Genomic DNA, 21,810 nt, shown 5'->3' with positions numbered 1-21,810 from the left:
CCTCTCACTCAGTCATGGTTCGATGTTGCACCACCATCTCCATAGAGGCAGAACATAGGGGCAGATCGAGTCAACTCCCCTCTCCTACTCCTCCCTCCCTGCATGCCTCCCATGCTCAGGATTCCACCGGAGCCATCGTGGACCATTATCAACGTCTCGTTCTTGAGGTCATGTAGTGAGCTATCGCTTACATCAAAGGGCAAGTTCGCTAGGCTAGAAGATACGTGCCAAATCATCACGTGGAGCGAGAAACACAAGATTATATTCATGATAACAGAAACTCCACCAGGGCGAGGGCCTCTGCTTAAGAATATTAACCTGTAATGGCATACTGAGACACTCATGGGCCGGGTACTTACTGACAGGGTTGACACCTAACAAGAGCTCCTTATTTGATGTTAGAACTCCTGGACAGAATGAACAACATGGAGAACATGCTGAATGACATGGATGACAACCTCAACCAAATTCTATCTACTACCCAGCCTCCATCAACCACAGGAGATGACTCTCACCCTCGAGCTCATACTTAACACCCTGTAGAATGACAACTCAAGTGCAACTCTAGGAAAAATGATAACTCTCTCTATACCGTCTCTATTCTTCTACTTGTTTCAGAATGTATTTTGGTCTCTTAGTTTATGTAATTTTGTCTATGTATATCCTTGTTTTTGGTTTAAATTCCCAGACTCTCAGGTCAGAAAGAATGCGAGCAATATGAAAATTTTGTTTATGTGCTATTGCTTTGACCTCCCTAACGATAGACCAAACCAATCCATCTATGTTATAATCACGTTTTTTCTCGCAGTAATATAATCTAAATCCTCTAATCTTACAGAAATATGTCATTATTAGCTCAAGGCTGAACTCTTATGGGATTAATACCCTTACTTACCGGATTTTATTTTAAAATACTCGTTTATCTAACTTACTTGCTACATTAACCCAACTACCTTGTTATTTACTGCGCTAAGCGCATGAAATAACTCCATTCTTTCAAACAATTCTATCTCTTTATTTATCCTGTAAACTATTTATAACAACATTCTTTAACCCTACCTTATACCTTTATAAAAAGATTTAATTATCATTATAAATCTCCATCAACAATTATATTTTTATAATATCTTTCCTCAATGATCTTATTACCTTGAAATAAAAATTAAAAACTATCCTAATCCCTAAATATAAACCTTTCCCTTTCCCTAGAATGGAAAATGGTCCTTCGCACTCTTATAACCCCTAAAAACATATTCTTTTAAAATATATAGCTATCTCAATTATCACTCCCTTTTAAAAAACACCCTAACATCATATTCACCACTTTTAAAGATTCTCTGCAAAGATTCACCACTTTCGAGGATTCCTTGGGATTGGACTATTCGACATACATAACAAACAACTAAAATGGTCCAATATCAATCAAAATATCCACAATATGACATATTCCATAAATAACTAACACCCCTGAAAAAAAAAAACACTTTCCTTTTAAACACACCGAGATTTGCAATGTTTAAATACATTGTAAACTAGTCTGACCCCTAACCAGAGTTTGATAAAAATCTCCTAATATTATTAAATTTATTTAAAAAAATAAAATAAAAAATATCTCTATTTTATAATAACTTAATTAACATTTGACCAACTGAAAATTTCGATCACATGATGTTCCATTCCCGAACCTCGTCCCCCCAAAAGAGGGATTTCTATCACGAGCTGTCTGATTGTCAATAACTAGCATTTGCACCACATGTTGCAAAGGAAACGCCGTAAGGCAATGGCATAATAAATAATTGCGTAGAAGAAAAAGTCAAAATTTTATGCAATTTTGTTTCTTTATTAGTTTTTATTTTTATGTTATGTTTTAAGGGGACCTGGGATTTAAGGTTTGATTCATGAGCCTATTTAATGTAGAACTTCATTTCTCTGTATGTATGTATATATGTATATGCTAATACTCTTCTGATAAGGTAAAAGGTGAAGCAAATATATCATACATTTTCTCCATTTATTATAGAGCTCTTGAGCTTATATTTGGAGCCACTGAGTATACTTCTGCTATTGATATTTGGTCCATGGGTTGAGTTGTGTCTTGGTTGAGCTACTTCTTGGTCAGGTAAGTGGGTTTTCAGCTTCAGAGTACAGTCTTACCTCTGCATATCATGCATGAATACCGAATTTGCAGTTTGTAATATTCTCAATGACATCATTCTTACATATATTTGAAGAAATTTTACCAAATTTGTACCAAAAGACGGTGTAGCATGCTGATCATTCTCACCACGCAGAAAACTTGCAATCGTGTTTGTGTGTTATATCAAGTAAGGTATTATAGGCACACACAGATTTCTGATTTTCCTTTTCCCTTTACAGGCTCTCTTAAGCTCCCACCACGATCAGATTTCATCCTTAGCTATCACTACCCAGTCTGTGGGGTGGCCCAAAAGGTCTTTTGATCATTAGTGTGAAAGCTACATACAGTTTGACAAAGATACGTAAATTACTGTTATCAAACTCTGGGAATTTAGGATTTTATTTTTTATGCAGTTGGAAAGGTTTCTTTGTGAATGTTCAGTAATATGGTTAAACTATTAATAGTCATACTTCAAAAAATCACTTCTGAACGGTCCAAGTAGTGACCTACTAAATCAGGAATAAAAGGCCCAATTCAACTTCAATTCAACATCAATGCATGAATAACTAAACTGTTGCAGTAAGTTATGTAAGCCCAAATCTAAACCAATTATTTTCTCTGTATGTGTTATGCATAGAGCAATGCTTATTTCTCAGAAATGTCCAACGTTGTTGCAGTAAGTTATGTAAGCCCAATTGTAAATGAATTATTTTCCTTGTATGCGTTATGCATAGAGAAATGCTTATTTCTCATGTCCAGTGAAAGTTTTGGTAGCATTAAAATCTCAATATTTTTGACCTATAATTAGATGAAAAAGTTCATATTAAGTGTCACCATCAATTAAAAAAAAAATATAACTGATTTATGTCTGCCCCTTCATATTTAATTAAGAAATTATAAAAGCAACATTTATTTCTCTACCCTACTTCATTTCCCTTTCATGCCTTTCATTGAAGAAAAGCTAATAGAAAAAAATTTGTGAATTACATAAAAGTTCAGTCAAGTTTGCAATCTTGATTTCCTTTTCATACATTTAGATTGAACAAAAGCTGGATAAAATAATTGATAAAACTTTTGTGATCCTGCACTAAAGTTCAGTGAATAATGCAATCCAGAACAGAGTTATCACCATTTGGTTCCTTTTGTGACACCAGTGGAAGTGTCTCTACTTCATGCCAAAACTTCATGACAACAGCTGTTTTTTCTTTGCTTCTAGTACAGGTCCTTTGTCCAAAAAAAGTTTCCATGACCTGTCCCTTAAGCTACCAACGACTTAATTCAAAAGCTACAGCGGTATTCCAAAGCCTTTCCTGCATAGAACAAAGGCAGACATATAAAGTAATATAACACAAACATAAATAATGTTGTTATTTGCACAACACTGTGAAGGTACTACATTTGGCTATAAACAAAGTCAAAAAATCAATAGAGAAAGCACAAAATCATTGCCATTGCATGAACCTGCATGAAATCATTAGCCATCCAAGACGTTTCCTCAAGAACAAAATCCCAATGAGATTTCCTTCGTGGAGGCTCCAGAAAAGGTTTTGAATTAGCAGATTCTGTGTTCTTTCTCAGTCTATAGCCTGCATGTCAGGCAAATTTGGCATTAAAACAATATTTCACGGCATAGCTAACAATGCTGAGATAGAGTAGTCTCCTATAGAACGAATATATTAAATATCTATTAAAAATTTTGAAAGCATTTAACCATAAACCTCTATATATACTTTGATCAATTTGGCCTCTTCCAAAATGATATCTTCATGTGCTCTTTTTGCTGCAGCCGATAAGTTTGAATTCTTCTCCATTTCCAAAGGAAGAGCAACTCCTGGGTATTTACTATTTACTACTCACAATACCAGATAAGATGGTAACTTTTGATTGTGGAAGCATAGACATTTTTTGGAAACTAGATATGCCACCCGCTTGACTCTCAACCTCCTTTTCTAGTACAAAAGAGGAATTTTCATTCCTTTTACATCCTGAATATTTGTGATCTTCGGTGCTAGCGGGTAATCCTTCTTCAGTCTTTATCTTAACATCAGTGACCCCTAAAAGTTTATCTTCATACATAGAATTGGCTCTGCTCCTCGTATGCAAATCCTTATAATTTGATGAAGATGTTTCCTTTGTATTGTCCAAACTTGTACTTTCTAGTAACCTCTCAGACATTGAATGTTTCTTACAGGCACATTCATTAAAGTCAGGTTTCTCATGTGTATGAGATGAATTAGTTCCTGATATGTTCAGTTTGCCAACATCAACTGCAGTTGTGGATGAACGATGTTGACTATTTTCCTGTTCAACATGTACATTCTCCTCATCTTCAATCAACCATCATACCTCCTATTCAGACTTGGTTCCAATACAATAGCATTCTGGACAAATTTATCTATACCCACTTTATCATTTTCTTGGCATGAAGTTTGATATGTCTCTTCACTAACCACCATCGATGCTGCAACATTTCTTGGAACTGCGTCTTGAGCCACATTGACCTCTTTAGGATGCTGATGGCTTTGGATATTGTCAGAACTTATATCAACCTTAATGCCAATATGATTTCCTTCATTGTGGATATATGGTAGCATCCCTATGAGTGTCCTGCCTCTGTAGCCCACCCAAATCAGTTCCCAAATGGTTTTCATGCATAAGTGCTTCTCGCATTCCATTCTTATTGAAGGGCGTGGACTTTGAAATATTGGTTGATGAAATATTACAATTTTTGTCTGCATGTATCTCAACCTCTGTATCTTTGACTTCTCCAAGGCCTTTTAAACCAGTGGGAAAATTTGGAGATCTATCACTAATAATGACTTTAACATTATCCTTTATTGAGGAGTGTCCAGTATAACGATTTGATTTATGCCTATTTCTTCTTGCATATAGCCTTTAGCTCCCATGCGTACACCCCCCTGAGTATTTTGATTCTTTTACATGTGTTTGAATCCGACTTCCATCCAGCTGTGATGTCTGCTTTCCTGTGCAACATGTCCTTTCCCATCACAACATGATGTGATTCTTTCATCATCCACGACTTCTGTATCACCAACAAAATTGCCTGCTGTGTTTAATTAGTTGCCAAGAAAAGTCCCAGGTCTTCTATTGCTTTCGGCAAAATCTCCAATTGGTAAGGCATTCAAAGAAAAGCTACCTTTTGATTCACTGCAAAGTATCATTGAATGGTTTATTGGCTACCATAAGAGTTTATGTAACTAAGTATTGGTTGTGCTCCATCACAAAAGCAGAGATTTTGCAAATTCGTAGAGACAATAAAAACAAAGCTAAGCAGGTGATAAGCCTGAAGAAAACCTTGTTAGGTACTACTCAGCCAGTGGATCCATTGGTGATGGAGACAGAAAACCAATAGAGTTCGTCTCTCCAAATTTGAAATCCGAAAATTTTCCTCTTGAAAAGAATAAAACAAGATGTAAGCTACAGCAAAGCAAATAACCCTCACTAAGCATGGACTGTAAATTCAAGGGAAATGAATAAGAGATGAGACCTTCTCCAGTGATTCCATCTCCCGCCTCCGTTCTTCACGAACAAAAAACTCCTACCTGATTTCATGGTAATCATTTCTCTAGTGGATCAGTGAATAGAACAACACCGTTAAAAGAAAGCTTTGGGACTATAAAAATGGTATACAAACAAAATCACTGCTCACGAAGAGAAACCGAAGCTGTGGTGCTTGTATGAACAGTGGCGGGAGATGTGGTTATAACATTTCAGAACCAACTAAAACGTTTATTTGCTATTGTCCCGATGGCACCTCGCATACAGAGATATGCCCACCAATAGCATTGCTACTTTTCCTGAACCCCTTCTCCCAATTCGATTACGAGACCCAATGCTTAAATTATCACAATCTATAAAAATGTTTTAAATGTTCCCTCCATTCTGCACTCTTGAACCCATGGACATATGTGTATGTGTTTCCCTATATTGTCAAGTATTTCCCCTCTTTGCAAAAACTATCGATTTTGCTTTTACTCATAATAGTTGTTATGACCGCGTTGCAGGTCATAAAAACAGGCCCGCCATTGTAATAGGTAAATATAATTCTTCCTAGTATTCGGTATCTCCACGGTGATTTAGTACTGAATTTGTATCTTTCTTTTCATTATTTTCTTCGGCGTTGGACAAAGGATCACATTCATATCTATCTGCTCGTGTCACCACAGGTTGCTCCACTGGAGGAATTGCTTTGGTAGCAATAGCGGTACTGTTATTAGGGTATTGTCTGAAAAAAAGAAAAAGTTCTAGGAATTTCTGCAAATATGAGAGAAAGGACATGGAAGCGTGTGTGCTTGGGCGCGAGACAGGCGATTTGCCAATATTCTCTTACGAAGCACTTCGCCAGTCAACAAATTGCTTCCACGAGGAGAACGAAATTGGGGTTGGAGGGCTCGGGTCGGTCTATCTGGGTAAGCTTAGCGACGGAAGAACTGTGGCGGTAAAGAGACTTTCTCATGATAACTCCAAGAGGGTCGATCAGTTCGATCAGTTCATCAATGAGGTTAAGATTTTTTCGACTTTGAATCATCCACACATTGTCCGGCTTTATGGCTGCACCCCTGCACACAGCCCACAGCTGCTGCTCGTATACGAATTTTCCCCAAACAGAACCCTAGCTGATCATCTTCATGGCGATCGCAAAGACCCCAAGGGATTACCATGGAATACTCGCTTTAATATTGCTGTTCAAACTGCGCAGGCCTTGGCTTTTCTTCACAGTGTTCATCCGCCTATATTGCACAGAGATGTGAAATCCTCAAACATTCTCTTGGGAGAAAATTTTATTGCCAAAGTGGCTGATTTTGGGCTTTGCAGACTTGTGCCTGTAGATGCCTCACATGTCACCACTTCTCCACAGGGCACACCAGGCTACCTTGATCCAGTGTATTATCAGTGCTATCAGCTGACAGAGAAATCCGATGTGTACAGCTTCGGGGTCGTTTTGGTGGAGATCATTTCTGCCAGATTAGCAGTGGACACCAATCGGAAGACCAGGGAAATCAACCTTGCTACCATGGCAATAGCTAAGATTCAAGAAGGGGCTTTGCATGAGCTTGTGGATCCGCAGCTCAATATCGAAAAGAACCATGAGGCGAAGGCCATGGTATGTGCCGTTTCCGAATTAGCGTTCAGATGCCTGGCGTCAGAAAGAGATGACAGACCACACATGGAGCAAGTTGTTACTGAGCTTGAGGAAATCAGACATTTGTGTGTTGGCAGTTCAAATGGTCCAGGTGAATTAGAGGAAGGATACCTTTCCAACATCAAACAGCTGAGCACAGCGCCAATATCTCCCACCTCTGTTGAAGACACGTGGCGCACGAAGCTTCACTCCCAGGCAGTGCATAATTTCTCCCTTGGAACTTCGTATGCATAGTGTTTAATTTGCAGTTTTCAGATTTGGCGCACCAGAAGCTTCACTCCCAAGCAGTGCATAATTTCTTCCTTGGAACTTTGTATGCATAGTGTTTAATTTGCAGTTTTCAGATTTGCTCCAGAATCTGGCTTTCTGACCTTAACCCAGGATGTAAAAAGACCACAGGTAATTAACATTCCCGTCTAGCTGGACTGTATAATGGCCGGGAGGCATAACCGCATGCTATTAAGGTAGGGCAGAGAATAATGAGATTTGAATAACTGGGTATATTAGAAATTGAACCAAACCTGTTTCATATTACATGCTGTTGGAGGAAATTTTTGTAGGATAGAAATATGGAGCCTCCCAATGTTATAATATAAACAACATTTGTTTGTATTTACATAAAAGTTTGGTCAAGTTTGCAATCACTGCTACCTGAGCTCTGCTTGAGTCATGTATCTCAACCTCTGTATCTTTGACTTCTCCAAGGCCCTTTAAACCAGTGGGCAAAGACCATTTACGTTGGTGTCACCATCAATTAAAAAAAATTATAACTGATTTATGTCGCCCCTTTCATATTTAATTCATATTTAATTAAGAAATTATAAAAGAAACATTTATCACCATTTGGTTCCTTTTGTGACACCAGTGGACTACTACCCTGCTGCAAAGGAGACATCACCCCTGCATGAGAGTGTCTCTACTTCATGCCAAAACTTCATGAATTTTATTGAAGACAAATGAGGAGATACTGTGGCAGAAACAGAGAGGAAGGTTTTGAATATTTTATCAGATTAATGGGTGATGTAGTGCGCTGAAGGGTCATACTTGTTCTTGAATTAAAAAGGAAATTTAAGCTTCATAAACTACAATAATATCTGCACCTATTCAGAGAATACAGGACAAGCTATATATGCTAAGATTCAAGATGGGCATGGGGGCTGTGAAATTTCTTATGTGGAATTAGGCAAAATCGCTTTAGCAGAACATAAAATTGCTATTGGAGAAATTAGGAGGGCTTCAATTATAGCCAAGGTTCCTACAATACCACATATTCCTACAATACCATGCTAGAAATCCTCGGAAGAGCCCGCATGGTGAAGGAGATGGCACGCGTTTTAGATTTGATGCAAAAGCAACGCTGTAGGCTTAATTCCCAGACCTATTTAATAATTCTCCGCAACCTCGGAATAGCAGGTGGTTTGGAGCAAATTCCTTCAGCCCTGGAAAAGATGAAGAAATCTGGGCTTATGCTTAGTGACTTTGCTTACAATGGTCTTATAGGATTACTAATCAAATCAGGATTTCGGAAAGAAGCCGTGGTGGTGTACAGGAAGATGATTTCGGAAGGATTGTTGCCAAGCCTAAAATGTTATTCTGTACTAATGGGTGCCTGCGGAGAAATGGGAGATACAGGACAAGTGATGGGACTTCTGGCTGAAATGCGAAAATTTGGCTTGAGACCCAATGTGTACACCTTCACACTCTGCATAAAGATACACGGGAGAGCTGGCAAGGTCGATGAAGCATGGGGCCTGTGGAGACAAATGAAGGAGGAGGGCTGCAAACCGGATGTTGTGTTGTTCACCACATTAATGGATGCTCTCTGTAATGCAGGTAGATTGGATGAGGCGACAGCATTACTGAAAGAGATGAGAAGCAACAAATGTAGTCCTGATTCTATCACATACAATACTTTGATAGATAAATATGGGGATTGTGGCCTTGTCGATGCTGCATGGGAGCTTTGGAAGGAGATGATAGCTGATGGATGTGCTCCAACTGTAGTTACCTTTACTACTATTATCAACGCCCTATGCACAGGTGGAAATACTGATGAGGCACTTGCAGTGTTGGATGAAATGGTGGAGAGAGGGAGTTCTCCCAATCTGTATACTTACAATTCGTTGATTGGAGGTCTTCTTAAGAATAACAGGTTGGAGGATGCACAGAAGTTTTTTCAGGTTATGCACAATAAAGGGTGTGATCCAACATCTTTAACCTACAGCTTATTCATCGATTATCATGGAAAGAATGGTGAGGCTGATGAAGCATATGACGTGTTTCTGCAGATGAAGAAAAAAGGAATTTCTCCAAATGTTGTTTCCTTCAATGTTTGTATAGATAGCCTCGGGAGGGTAGGAAGGATTAAAGAAGTGAATGAACTTTTTGAAGAAATGAAACGGACAGGTCTGTCCCCTGATGTAATCACGTATAATATCATGATATGCTGCTATGCCAAGGCAGGAAAAGTGGATGAAGCTATTGGGATGACCTTGAAGATGATAGAAAGTGGGTGTGAACCAGACACTGTCACTAACAATACTTTGATTGATATTCTTTACAAGGAAGACAGAACAGATGAGGCATGGGAGATGTTTCACAAAATGCAGCAGGTGAATCTTCCCCCCACTGTTATAACATATAATATTCTGGTAGATGGGCTTGGCAAAGATGGCAAGGTTAAGGAAGCAATAGAGTTATTTCAACGAATGAGGGAAAAGGGATGCCCACCAAATGTTATTACACACAATTCAATGTTGAATGGTCTCTGTAAGAATAAAGAGGTAGATATGGCTTTCAAGATAATGCAAGAGATGACAGAAAATGGGTGTTACCCTGATGAGATAACTTACAACATACTAATTGATGGTTTCATAAAAACAAATAGAATTGATGAAGCTTGCCAGCTCTTTGAAGATATGAAAAACAAATTTTCTCCAAACCTTGTAACTATGGGTACTGTTTTGCCAGGGCTTGCAAAAGCTGGGCAAATGGATTATGCTTTGAGAGTGTTCAAGGAGTTCTATGATGTGATGGGACTGCTTCCCGATGATGTTGCTTGTGCAGCCCTAATTGATGGCCTGGGCAGAGTGGGCAGGTTGGATGAGGCAATCTTGACCTATGAAGAAATGTTGGCTAAGGGTGGTAGTCAATACATATATGTGGTACGCTCTCTCATCAAATCCCTATGCAAAGCAGGAAGAGTGTTTGACGCTCACAGAGTATTTGAAGAATCAAAAGATCGAGGCGTTGCTCTTGACACTATTGCTTACAATACTCTTATTGATTGGTTATGTAAAGCCGACCATATGCATATTGCCTGGGATCTTTTCAAACAGATGAAGAAGTCAGGTTGTAATCCAAATGTTTACACTTACAACGCCTTCTTTGATGCTCTTGGAAAGGCTGGAAAGATGGATGATGCTTTCAAGCTTCTTGATGAGATGCGTGCTAGAGGATGCAAGATGAATACAGTAAACTACAACACCCTCATATCAGGTCTTGTGATGGCCGGTAGAGTGGATGAAGCCATAGATTTGTATGGTCATATGGTGAAGAGGGGATATCTTCTCTCCCCATCTACTTATGGTCCTCTTATTGATGGACTTGGTAAGGCAGGAAGAGTATTCTGAGGCCAATCACTTCTTTCAAGAAATGATTGAAAACGGGTGCAGGCCTAATTGTGCAGTTTACAATATTCTCATGAACGCCTTTGGGAAGGTAGGGGATGTAGATGAAGCTTGTCAGCTTTTCGAGAGAATGGTAGCAGAGGGCATAAAACCTGATGTAAAATCATACACTATTCTCATAGGCAGTCTTTGTATGGTTGATAGGGTAGATGAGGCTTTTCATTTCTTTGTAGAACTGAAGTCTAGTGGCTTGAAGCCTGATACAATCGTGTATAATATCATCATTGATGGACTGGGCACAGCTGAAAAGTTGGAGGAAGCATTTAAAGTTTTTGAGGAAATGAAGAACAGTGGTTCTATCCCAAACTTGTTTGCTTACAATTCCTTGATAGGTCACCTTGGAAAGGTTGGTATGATGGAGGAAGCAGGTGAGGTATATGCAGAACTCCTTTCTAGGGGTTATGAACCAAATGTTGCTACCTACAATGCACTAATTCGCACGTTTAGCATAGCAGGCAGAGTGGATCGTGCATATGCAATCTTTGAAGAGATGATGGCCAGCGGTTGTGAGCCAAATCCATTAACATATTCCAATCTACCAAATGAGTTTTGAAAGGTGACGAGGATGTTTTTATTTTTTCTCACTTTGATGCATTCTGGGTTTCCATCTATAGAGAACAATATATGATTATCCTTAAGATTATTGGTCTTTTCTTCTACTGTGAAACAATTACATACCAAAATTGATTCTCAAAAGACTGGATCCTTTTATTTCTGGATCTCTCTGCTGTTTGCTGTTTTAACAGTTTCTTTCCTTGTTATCAAATTTCAGTGTTGGTGATGGTTTAACAGGATTATCAGTATGACTATCGTAAAAATGTTGGCAAATAGAGAAGGTTAAAGCCTTTCAAATAGTGTGGTGATGCAGCATGTATACTCCCTTGAAGAAGGGTAAGTGTATGCTTGATCAATGTATTCGTTCAGATGGGCTGGTAATCATTTTCCTCAAATCTAGACCAAGAGACATTCCTTCCCATACTGTTTACTGTTGCTAAACTCTCATTGCCATTAGAGATTATAGAGACACTACTGTTAATGTGACAGAAAATTGACCTCCAGATTTTTTTGTTGTTGGAGAATTGCTTCACATATTATTGCACAGAACAAAGAGTTACAGCATGCAAATATGGTTTATCTTTTTTCAGGTAATATGGACGGTAATAAACAAAAGGCTCTACCTTTTGAGATTGAATTTCATATAAATTTTGACTGGTAAATGTTATAATTTTGGCCTAGATTTACTTTTCTGACAGTGTAAAACTTGAAACATCACAAAGGGAAGTTAACAGTTCCATGTTCTCATAGTTGGAAACGCTGCATTAGGTGGTTGGAACTTTGCCATATTAAGTCATGTCAAGAATGCTGTCACAGTCCTATGTAAACCTGCAGGAAGCTTATTTCCATGAAGCCATCTAGTACAGTTGCTAACCTCATTGAAGAGCGGAGGACTCTGGGGCATGTGATACGTTGGAAAGGGTGTAGATAGAGGGCTCTTCATAATTTGCTAGTGTGACGACTTGTACAGAACAGCCAGCAGATGATGACAGTACCATGATGACACACAATAAGCACTGAAATAATTGAAATTCTGAACAAACAAAAGAGTAGAGGTGGAAGCCATGGCTGCCAAAGAATAAAGCTAGGGAGATGGTAAAATGTTTTGTTATAAGAATGTCCATTCTTTTGACGATGAAATCATGAAAGGCATTGATCTCTAATTGATCACCATATGGCTGACTAGATTCATCAACAGGGATCCTGTCATAAATTATTTGTTCTTTCTACCTGTGTCTTGTTTCTGCTGTGAATTAGCTTATGTTTTTACATTTTTATCTTCCTGCCACTTTGTATTCAAAACAAAGACTTATTGAAACGTGGGTTGGTATAGGTCTTCAATCTCCTACGAGCATAATCATTGCTTTTGGTGCTCTATCTCCTCGGTAAAAGCCAAAAGGTGGATTTTACTATAGAATACAAATAATCCTATTCTTGTTCACTATGAGGAGGACATACCATTGCTTGGGTCATGGAACAAGGATAACAAGTTTTACTTCTTTTGGAACTTTGCGATAATAATTTCTTTTCTTATTTTTTGGTCTACATATTTATCATTTAATTTGGTACTGCCATATTGATTTTATCATGCTTGTGTCACGACCTTGTCAGTAATTCACAGCAGTGTGACCTGGGTGCAGGTTGCAGGATATATGGGAGAGGAACAACTTGGCACGGCATTGGAGAATGCAGATGTTGTGATCATTCCTGCTGGTGTGCCTCGAAAACCTGGCATGACCCGTGATGATCTCTTCAACATCAATGCAGGGATTGTTAAATCTCTTTGCTCTGCAATTGCAAAATACTGCCCAGAGGTAAGTTGTCATGATTTATGATCTTCTTTGAAGTTTTTGTTTTCATGCGATTTTCTTATTGACTATTTCATAGGAATAAGCATGACGTTCATTGTAAGTTGCTTTGTCGAAGGCTTTGTATGTTTGAGATCTATAGAGATGGCAATATATACAAATACATATTTGCAAGAATCTTTAAGCAAGTTGTTGATCTAGATTTACATACTGTTCTTGTATATAATCAATTCTACTGGAGAGGTTAACGAAGCTTGAAGACTTCTTTGAGTCAAACGAATAGGTGATTGACTCATTATTGACTCTTTATTTAGACAAATTGCAGCTAACTTTTGCCCATAAGAAGGAAATACTAATTGAAATGAACTTAAGAGTAATTAGCTGTGTAGTCCAATGCAAGTTTGCAGCCACTGTTAAAGCCCTGTTATTCTTGTTTCTCCTCTTGTAGTTAGTAACTTAGCTTTTGGACTTTTGAGAAAATTGGCATATGAATATCAATATAAAAAATATCCTTGGTCTTCTATTTAACTGTGCACAAATCCACTTGATCACGAGGTATCCTCTATAACATTATATATTACATACAATCAGTATGTACTACCATTAGTGTGGCAAGTTAATAGATAAAGAAGTATGTTTCACAATTATTTGTTTTGTTCATGTACTGGTGTGTGTGTACAGTATGTATAGTATATTGTTACATATTATATAGATAGAGATATGGAGAGGGGGGAGAGTGTACTGGATAATGTTTTCCTTCTATCAGGAATGGTATATTTGGATTCAAGAAATCATCTAGAATTGGTTTTTATGGCATTGCTGAGGACTTGATATCCATGGCAGGCAATTGTAAATATGATCAGCAATCCTGTAAATTCTACTGTACCAATAGCTGCTGAGGTTTTTAAGAAGGCAGGGACCTATAATGAAAAGAAACTCTTTGGTGTTACTACTCTTGATGTTGTCCGCGCAAAGACGTTCTATGCTTCAAAAGCAGGAGTTCCTGTTGAAGGTATTTAAAATTCTGGCTTGTTATGCTTAGCTACTCTCAAATATTTAGTATTCTGTAAAATATTTTTACTTTTTATAATTTAATCATGAAATATGCATCCTGGGCAAACATGCCAGGCACTTCTCCTCATTTCAAGGATGGTATCATAGGGCTCAAGGCCATCAGAAATATAGTCAGCTCAAGATGTCACTTGAGGGAATTGAACCCGGGTGGGAAGGATAACAGTCTTTGCACACAACCATCTGGGCTAGACCCAATACATGATATGCTGCAGGATCTTACCAACATCATGCTTTTATTAACATTAGATACAATTCTCAGTTTTATGTTTGTTGTTGATGTCATCCTATGATGTCTGCAGAAGTTGATGTTCCTGTTGTAGGTGGACATGCGGGTGTTACAATTCTTCCACTTTTTTCACATGTATATGACTTTGTTGGATCCTCATCTTGAGTTTGTTCTTTACTCTTGGATATTAGAAGATTAATTTATCAAAGATAAAATGAGATCATAATTACCTACCCTTCAATACAGTTAAAAAGGGAACTAACACTTTTTTGTTTTGATAATTTTTTTTAGGCAACACCAAAGCCAAACTCTGTATTGTCTGAGGAGGACATTAAAGCCTTGACAAAGCGCACACAGGATGGAGGAACTGAAGTTGTTGAAGCAAAAGCAGGGAAAGGTTCAGCCACACTGTCTATGGCGTAAGTTTATGTTTTGGTCCTCTATAGTGGCTAATATGCATTCATATCTTTTGAATGTTTTTTTATTCTTATGTGACTGTCTAGAGTGCTGAATTTTTCATCTTGATGCAGTAGTTGGAGTCAGATAATCTTATCATGGTGTGTGCTTCATGATTTCATGCTTGGCATGCAACATGATTTCATGCTTGATAAGTACCTAATCTGAGATTCACTGTCAGTGAGAATATGGCATGAAGGAGCTTCTTTCTCTTTATCTGAATCTTGTACTTCATACATTTGCATGTCTCAAATCTTTTGCCTTAAGCTTAGGTACTTATCCTACATGAAATCATGTAGCATGCATGTCTCAAATCTTTTCCCTTAGGCTTTCTCATTTGTGTGAAACTCAGCGGGTGCTTTTAACCTGTGAGGTTTGACCGATGGATTGTTGCCTTTCATTTACCTTAGTTTGATTGAAATGTTCAGAGTTAATCTAGATTCTGCATGCAAAGATCCTTCCCTAAGAAAAGCCATGAGTCTCTTCAAGGATGTTATTCCTTCTTAAACATAAGATATGTCAAATGGATCCCGCAAAAGTTGTGTGCTTGATGATGGGTAAATCTGGGTATGAGATTTACAAATTTGCACTTACATGTATGCCTGTGGTTGCAATTCACAGATAGGCGCATAGCATCCATTCATTACCTCATCTTGAGCATTTGAGCATGGTTCATGCAAAAAACATTGCTGGTCAGTTAAATCCATTAGTTGAAAACATGGAAGTGAAGAGTAGTGTTGTAGTCTTCTCTATGTTGATGAATGCTTTTTGAGACTTCAAAATGTTTAGACATGCAATTCCTTTTTCATCTTGCTCCTGTGTTCTCAATTTTTTTTTTTTCTACTGTTTTTTAAGGCCAAATATAAACCATGGGATATATATTTTTCCTACCGCGTTTTTTTCGTTCTCTGTATGCTGGATCTGTTCTCTCTGTGAACGATAGAGATGTTTTGATCTTAGTTTCAAGGGATCTCCATTGGGATCGATCGTACGACGACCCACTTGGTAGGATCTACTTTTCGTTAGTGTTTTACCTGTTATTAGTTCTTTGATTTTACGTTTCTGATATTGTCCATGGTCAGATAGTTTATTTATTTTGGTAAGCGCCTATTTTTTTAAAGGAACCAGGCCTTATACCAGGCTTAGACTCCACTGCTATAACCTGTCAAGGTCTCTGGGATTCTTCGAATGTGGAATTTATTCTTTTGGCCACATTTTTGCAGGAAATATGCCTTCCGGGGCTTTTGAACGTGGGTTTGAGCCCTGAAAGCGCAATGATTTAATTTCTTAAACACAACCCAATTCACGTTAATGGTCAACTCAATTCACTTTCATGGTCAGTTTGTAAATGTGTTTGTGCATATTTTGATTGATGAAAAAAAGCACCTAGATATTTATTTCGTGGAAATCCATGGCTGCATCATGTGCACCTACTCGATTAGGGTTTTTAATTTTATGGATCTAGGTGACATTTGGCCCACAATCCATTGAAGCAACGCCCATCGCATTGTCATTCTAAAACGATTGTATTGTACACCGTGAATATTGGATTTGACTATACCTGACATTCTTTGGGCCATTTCAAAAGAGGCAGATATTGAGGGCTACATTATTATTATTTTTGATTGTTTTCTTGTTGGCAAATGTCTTTCTGTTAACATAGTGGGTTTTGCCCTTATTGTAGATGATACAAACATAGAATCTCTATTCCACCAATTTCATGCAGGATTTGCACCTGATCTTGTCTGTTGAATCTCAATATGGTAGTTAACTCCGATGGTGAGATAATGCCGCAACATACTTCTAAGAGGGCACTGAAAGTGCTATGATTTAACTACTTGACAATAATCTGCCTGACATTTATGGCTAGATTGAAATTTGGGCTGTGCTTATTATTATTATTAGCAGTAGTAGTATTTGCTATTGATAGGAGAAGGTTGAAATTGAGGTTGGGCTCACTATTATTGTTTTTGTTTGGTCAAGGCCTTTTGACTGGCGTGGGTGAAACACCTTAATTGCATCTATTCATCAAAGTCACGCATGACTTGCAGATGGGCTCATTTGTGCAAACCTCAATAGCACAGGGGTCATCATTAACAGCACCTCTGCATTATCATTGAACTGGTGTTTATCACGTTAACCCGACTTCATATTTTGGAATGACATGGGCAGCCGCATTATCATGGGAATATGCCTCCTGGGTTTTGAACCTGGGTCATCCTCATGACAAGCACCCTACAACTTGCCACTAAACCACAGCCCAATGGACGAGGTAGTTCATATTTTTTTGATGAAAAGTGCATCTATATTTTTAGCAGAATCCACGGCTGGATCATATGCCTCTGCTTAATAGGACTTTTTGATTTGATGGATCTAAGTCATACTTGGCCTAATGACTACTTAGAAGTTAGAATAGTCTCATTGCATTGTCAATTTGTTATTTTGTGAGGATTGAATTGATGACCCTCTGCATATTGGATTTGCCTCTATATCCAACCTTTTTGGGGTCGTTTAGATTTGCCTCTTTATCCATGAGTAGATTAAATCAAAATAGTCTTCGCAGCGTAAATTAAACTAAGGTTGAATAAACTCCCTAAAGTGGCTTGTGAAATGCTAATTATTTATCACAACATCACTTTTATACCTGGATTGGATAAGACTATACCCTGATTGAAATGTCGTATACCTGGATTGGACAAGATTATACCCTGATTGAAACGTGGGTTGGTATAGGTCTTCAATCTCCTACGAGCATAATCATTGCTTTTGGTGCTCTATCTCCTCGGTAAAAGCCAAAAGGTGGATTTTACTATAGAATACAAATAATCCTATTCTTGTTCACTATGAGGAGGACATACCATTGCTTGGGTCATGGAACAAGGATAACAAGTTTTACTTCTTTTGGAACTTTGCGATAATAATTTCTTTTCTTATTTTTTGGTCTACATATTTATCATTTAATTTGGTACTGCCATATTGATTTTATCATGCTTGTGTCACGACCTTGTCAGTAATTCATAGCAGTGTGACCTGGGTGCAGGTTGCAGGATATATGGGAGAGGAACAACTTGGCACGGCATTGGAGAATGCAGATGTTGTGATCATTCCTGCTGGTGTGCCTCGAAAACCTGGCATGACCCGTGATGATCTCTTCAACATCAATGCAGGGATTGTTAAATCTCTTTGCTCTGCAATTGCAAAATACTGCCCAGAGGTAAGTTGTCATGATTTATGATCTTCTTTGAAGTTTTTGTTTTCATGCGATTTTCTTATTGACTATTTCATAGGAATAAGCATGACGTTCATTGTAAGTTGCTTTGTCGAAGGCTTTGTATGTTTGAGATCTATAGAGATGGCAATATATACAAATACATATTTGCAAGAATCTTTAAGCAAGTTGTTGATCTAGATTTACATACTGTTCTTGTATATAATCAATTCTACTGGAGAGGTTAACGAAGCTTGAAGACTTCTTTGAGTCAAACGAATAGGTGATTGACTCATTATTGACTCTTTATTTAGACAAATTGCAGCTAACTTTTGCCCATAAGAAGGAAATACTAATTGAAATGAACTTAAGAGTAATTAGCTGTGTAGTCCAATGCAAGTTTGCAGCCACTGTTAAAGCCCTGTTATTCTTGTTTCTCCTCTTGTAGTTAGTAACTTAGCTTTTGGACTTTTGAGAAAATTGGCATATGAATATCAATATAAAAAATATCCTTGGTCTTCTATTTAACCGTGCACAAATCCACTTGATCACGAGGTATCCTCTATAACATTATATAGTACATACAATCAGTATGTACTACCATTAGTGTGGCAAGTTAATAGATAAAGAAGTATGTTTCACAATTATTTGTTTTGTTCATGTACTGGTGTGTGTGTACAGTATGTATAGTATATTGTTACATATTATATAGATAGAGATATGGAGAGGGGGGAGAGTGTACTGGATAGTGTTTTCCTTCTATCAGGAATGGTATATTTGGATTCAAGAAATCATCTAGAATTGGTTTTTATGGCATTGCTGAGGACTTGATATCCATGGCAGGCAATTGTAAATATGATCAGCAATCCTGTAAATTCTACTGTACTAATAGCTGCTGAGGTTTTTAAGAAGGCAGGGACCTATAATGAAAAGAAACTCTTTGGTGTTACTACTCTTGATGTTGTCCGCGCAAAGACGTTCTATGCTTCAAAAGCAGGAGTTCCTGTTGAAGGTATTTAAAATTCTGGCTTGTTATGCTTAGCTACTCTCAAATATTTAGTATTCTGTAAAATATTTTTATTTTTTATAATTTAATCATGAAATATGCATCCTGGGCAAACATGCCAGGCACTTCTCCTCATTTCAAGGATGGTATCATAGGGCTCAAGGCCATCAGAAATATAGTCAGCTCAAGATGTCACTTGAGGGAATTGAACCCGGGTGGGAAGGATAACAGTCTTTGCACACAACCATCTGGGCTAGACCCAATACATGATATGCTGCAGGATCTTACCAACATCATGCTTTTTTTAACATTAGATACAATTCTCAGTTTTATGTTTGTTGTTGATGTCATCCTATGCTGTCTGCAGAAGTTGATGTTCCTGTTGTAGGTGGACATGCGGGTGTTACAATTCTTCCACTTTTTTCACATGTATATGACTTTGTTGGATCCTCATCTTGAGTTTGTTCTTTACTCTTGGATATTAGAAGATTAATTTATCAAAGATAAAATGAGATCATAATTACCTACCCTTCAATACAGTTAAAAAGGGAACATACACTTTTTTGTTTTGATAAATTTTTTTTAGGCAACACCAAAGCCAAACTCTGTATTGTCTGAGGAGGACATTAAAGCCTTGACAAAGCGCACACAGGATGGAGGAACTGAAGTTGTTGAAGCAAAAGCAGGGAAAGGTTCAGCCACACTGTCTATGGCGTAAGTTTATGTTTTGGTCCTCTATAGTGGCTAATATGCATTCATATCTTTTCAATGTTTTTTTATTCTTATGTGACTGTCTAGAGTGCTGAATTTTTTCATCTTGATGCAGTAGTTGGAGTCAGATAATCTTATCATGGTGTGTGCTTCATGATTTCATGCTTGGCATGCAACATGATTTCATGCTTGATAAGTACCTAATCTGAGATTCACTGTCAGTGAGAATATGGCATGAAGGAGCTTCTTTCTCTTTATCTGAATCTTGTACTTCATACATTTGCATGTCTCAAATCTTTTGCCTTAAGCTTAGGTACTTATCCTACATGAAATCATGTAGCATGCATGTCTCAAATCTTTTCCCTTAGGCTTTCTCATTTGTGTGAAACTCAGCGGGTGCTTTTAACCTGTGAGGTTTGACCGATGGATTGTTGCCTTTCATTTACCTTAGTTTGATTGAAATGTTCAGAGTTAATCTAGATTCTGGATGCAAAGATCCTTCCCTAAGAAAAGCCATGAGTCTCTTCAAGGATGTTATTCCTTCTTAAACATAAGATATGTCAAATGGATCCCGCAAAAGTTGTGTGCTTGATGATGGGTAAATCTGGGTATGAGATTTACAAATTTGCACTTACATGTATGCCTGTGGTTGCAATTCACAGATAGGCGCATAACATCCATTCATTACCTCATCTTGAGCATTTGAGCATGGTTCATGCAAAAAACATTGCTGGTCAGTTAAATCCATTAGTTGAAAACTTGGAAGTGAAGAGTAGTGTTGTAGTCTTCTCTATGTTGATGAATGCTTTTTGAGACTTCAAAATGTTTAGACATGCAATTCCTTTTTCATCTTGCTCCTGTGTTCTCAAATTTTTTTTTTCTACTGTTTTTTAAGGCCAAATATAAACCATGGGATATATATTTTTACCCTGAAGACCTCCAAATCATTTGGAAAAGGAGGTGCTGCAGCAAAAGAGATGGGTTGAATTTGTTGTTTGGATGGACTCTATGGTATGTAATCTTAGTTGGATTTCCAATATACTTTTAAACCATATTTTCATTTTATTTTTTAGTACTATTAGATATTATATCTTACCTCATTTTATGGTTAACATTGTATAACAAAAACATGCGTTGTGTTATGTAATTAATACTAACATGTAATATTGATTTTTTTTGTCAGAATGCTATAGGTAATGATTGCCAAGACGATGATCCAAATTATGTTCAACATATATCAGGAGATGATGAGGATGAGGATGAGGATGATGGTGGTGAAGGAGGAGATGATGATGATAGTTGCGGTGTTGGTGATGATGTGGATCAGAGTAATGAGGATGGTCAAGATGATCATGAGGATGATCTTGGTGGTGGTAGCTAGGCATGCACATGCATTGTTTTTTATGAAGAAATTATTGTGTAGAATGACATTGTTATGTTTAGATGGGTGTTGTGAATTTACCCTATATCAATGAGACATTTTGATTTTGTAATCATACGATGAGTTTGATTTATGTATGTTGTTAATTTATCGTAACGATATTCATGAAATATTTTGATTTGTTAATCATATTTGAATTTTAGTTGTTTTGATTAAAAATAATACTGATTTTATTAGTATTATGTTGCTATTTTATACATGTTTTGAAAATTGTTAATGACACATTGTTATTTTTTTGGATGGATGTTGTCAATTTCTCTTAAATTTCTTTACAAATGATTTTGAATTGTGATATCTGCTTTAATGATATTTAGAAACTATCATATATTTCACTA

The 21,810-nt window shown here is 37.4% G+C and overlaps 2 protein-coding genes across 8 annotated transcripts; both read left to right on the top strand.

Moving 5' to 3' along the window:
• The first annotated feature begins 6,041 nt into the window (after window positions 1–6,041).
• On the top strand, window positions 6,042–21,583 carry LOC149180842 (LEAF RUST 10 DISEASE-RESISTANCE LOCUS RECEPTOR-LIKE PROTEIN KINASE-like 1.1). Of its 7 annotated transcripts, XR_016256975.1 has the most exons (12): window positions 6,042–6,192; window positions 6,325–7,496; window positions 13,186–13,359; window positions 14,197–14,365; window positions 14,727–14,788; window positions 14,945–15,072; window positions 18,134–18,323; window positions 19,161–19,329; window positions 19,691–19,752; window positions 19,910–20,037; window positions 20,697–20,767; window positions 20,930–21,043. XR_016256975.1 is itself a non-coding variant. In XM_089416327.1 (11 exons), exons 1-11 carry the CDS (start codon window positions 6,057–6,059, stop codon window positions 21,225–21,227), a joined length of 2,400 nt encoding a protein of 799 aa, XP_089272453.1. In that variant the 5' UTR covers window positions 6,042–6,056; the 3' UTR covers window positions 21,228–21,366. The 7 variants fall into 7 exon arrangements, 6 of the variants coding, with proteins under 6 accessions (XP_089272453.1, XP_089272452.1, XP_089272455.1 ...); XM_089416327.1 differs by lacking the exons at window positions 20,697–20,767; window positions 20,930–21,043 and adding an exon at window positions 21,218–21,366; XM_089416326.1 differs by lacking the exon at window positions 20,697–20,767.
• Window positions 8,315–12,897, top strand: LOC149180843 (uncharacterized). Its single transcript, XM_089417962.1, is given in 5 exon segments — window positions 8,315–8,323; window positions 8,531–10,927; window positions 10,929–11,546; window positions 11,763–11,881; window positions 12,879–12,897. Coding segments are annotated over 3 exon segments (3,021 nt in total). The 3' UTR covers window positions 11,544–11,546; window positions 11,763–11,881; window positions 12,879–12,897.
• Window positions 21,584–21,810: the final 227 nt, after the last annotated feature.

Source organism: Pinus tabuliformis, chromosome 3_2 (assembly GCF_031772625.1).
Source record: "Pinus tabuliformis cultivar Carrire ecotype Pingquan chromosome 3_2, CPIR1, whole genome shotgun sequence".
Taxonomy (NCBI): domain Eukaryota; kingdom Viridiplantae; phylum Streptophyta; class Pinopsida; order Pinales; family Pinaceae; genus Pinus; species Pinus tabuliformis.
Note: the sequence above shows the minus strand (reverse complement) of the source record. Positions and strands in the feature narration are given on the sequence as shown.

Coding starts and splice junctions, on each gene's coding strand:
- LOC149180842 (XM_089416326.1), top strand. CDS start 6,057: ATGGACATATGTGTATGTGTTTCCCTATATTGTCAAGTATTTCCCCTC. Junction 6,193..6,324: donor CAGGCCCGCCATTGTAATAG/GTAAATATAATT, acceptor GTGTCACCACAG/GTTGCTCCACTGGAGGAATT. Junction 19,330..19,690: donor AGCAGGAGTTCCTGTTGAAG/GTATTTAAAATT, acceptor TGCTGTCTGCAG/AAGTTGATGTTCCTGTTGTA.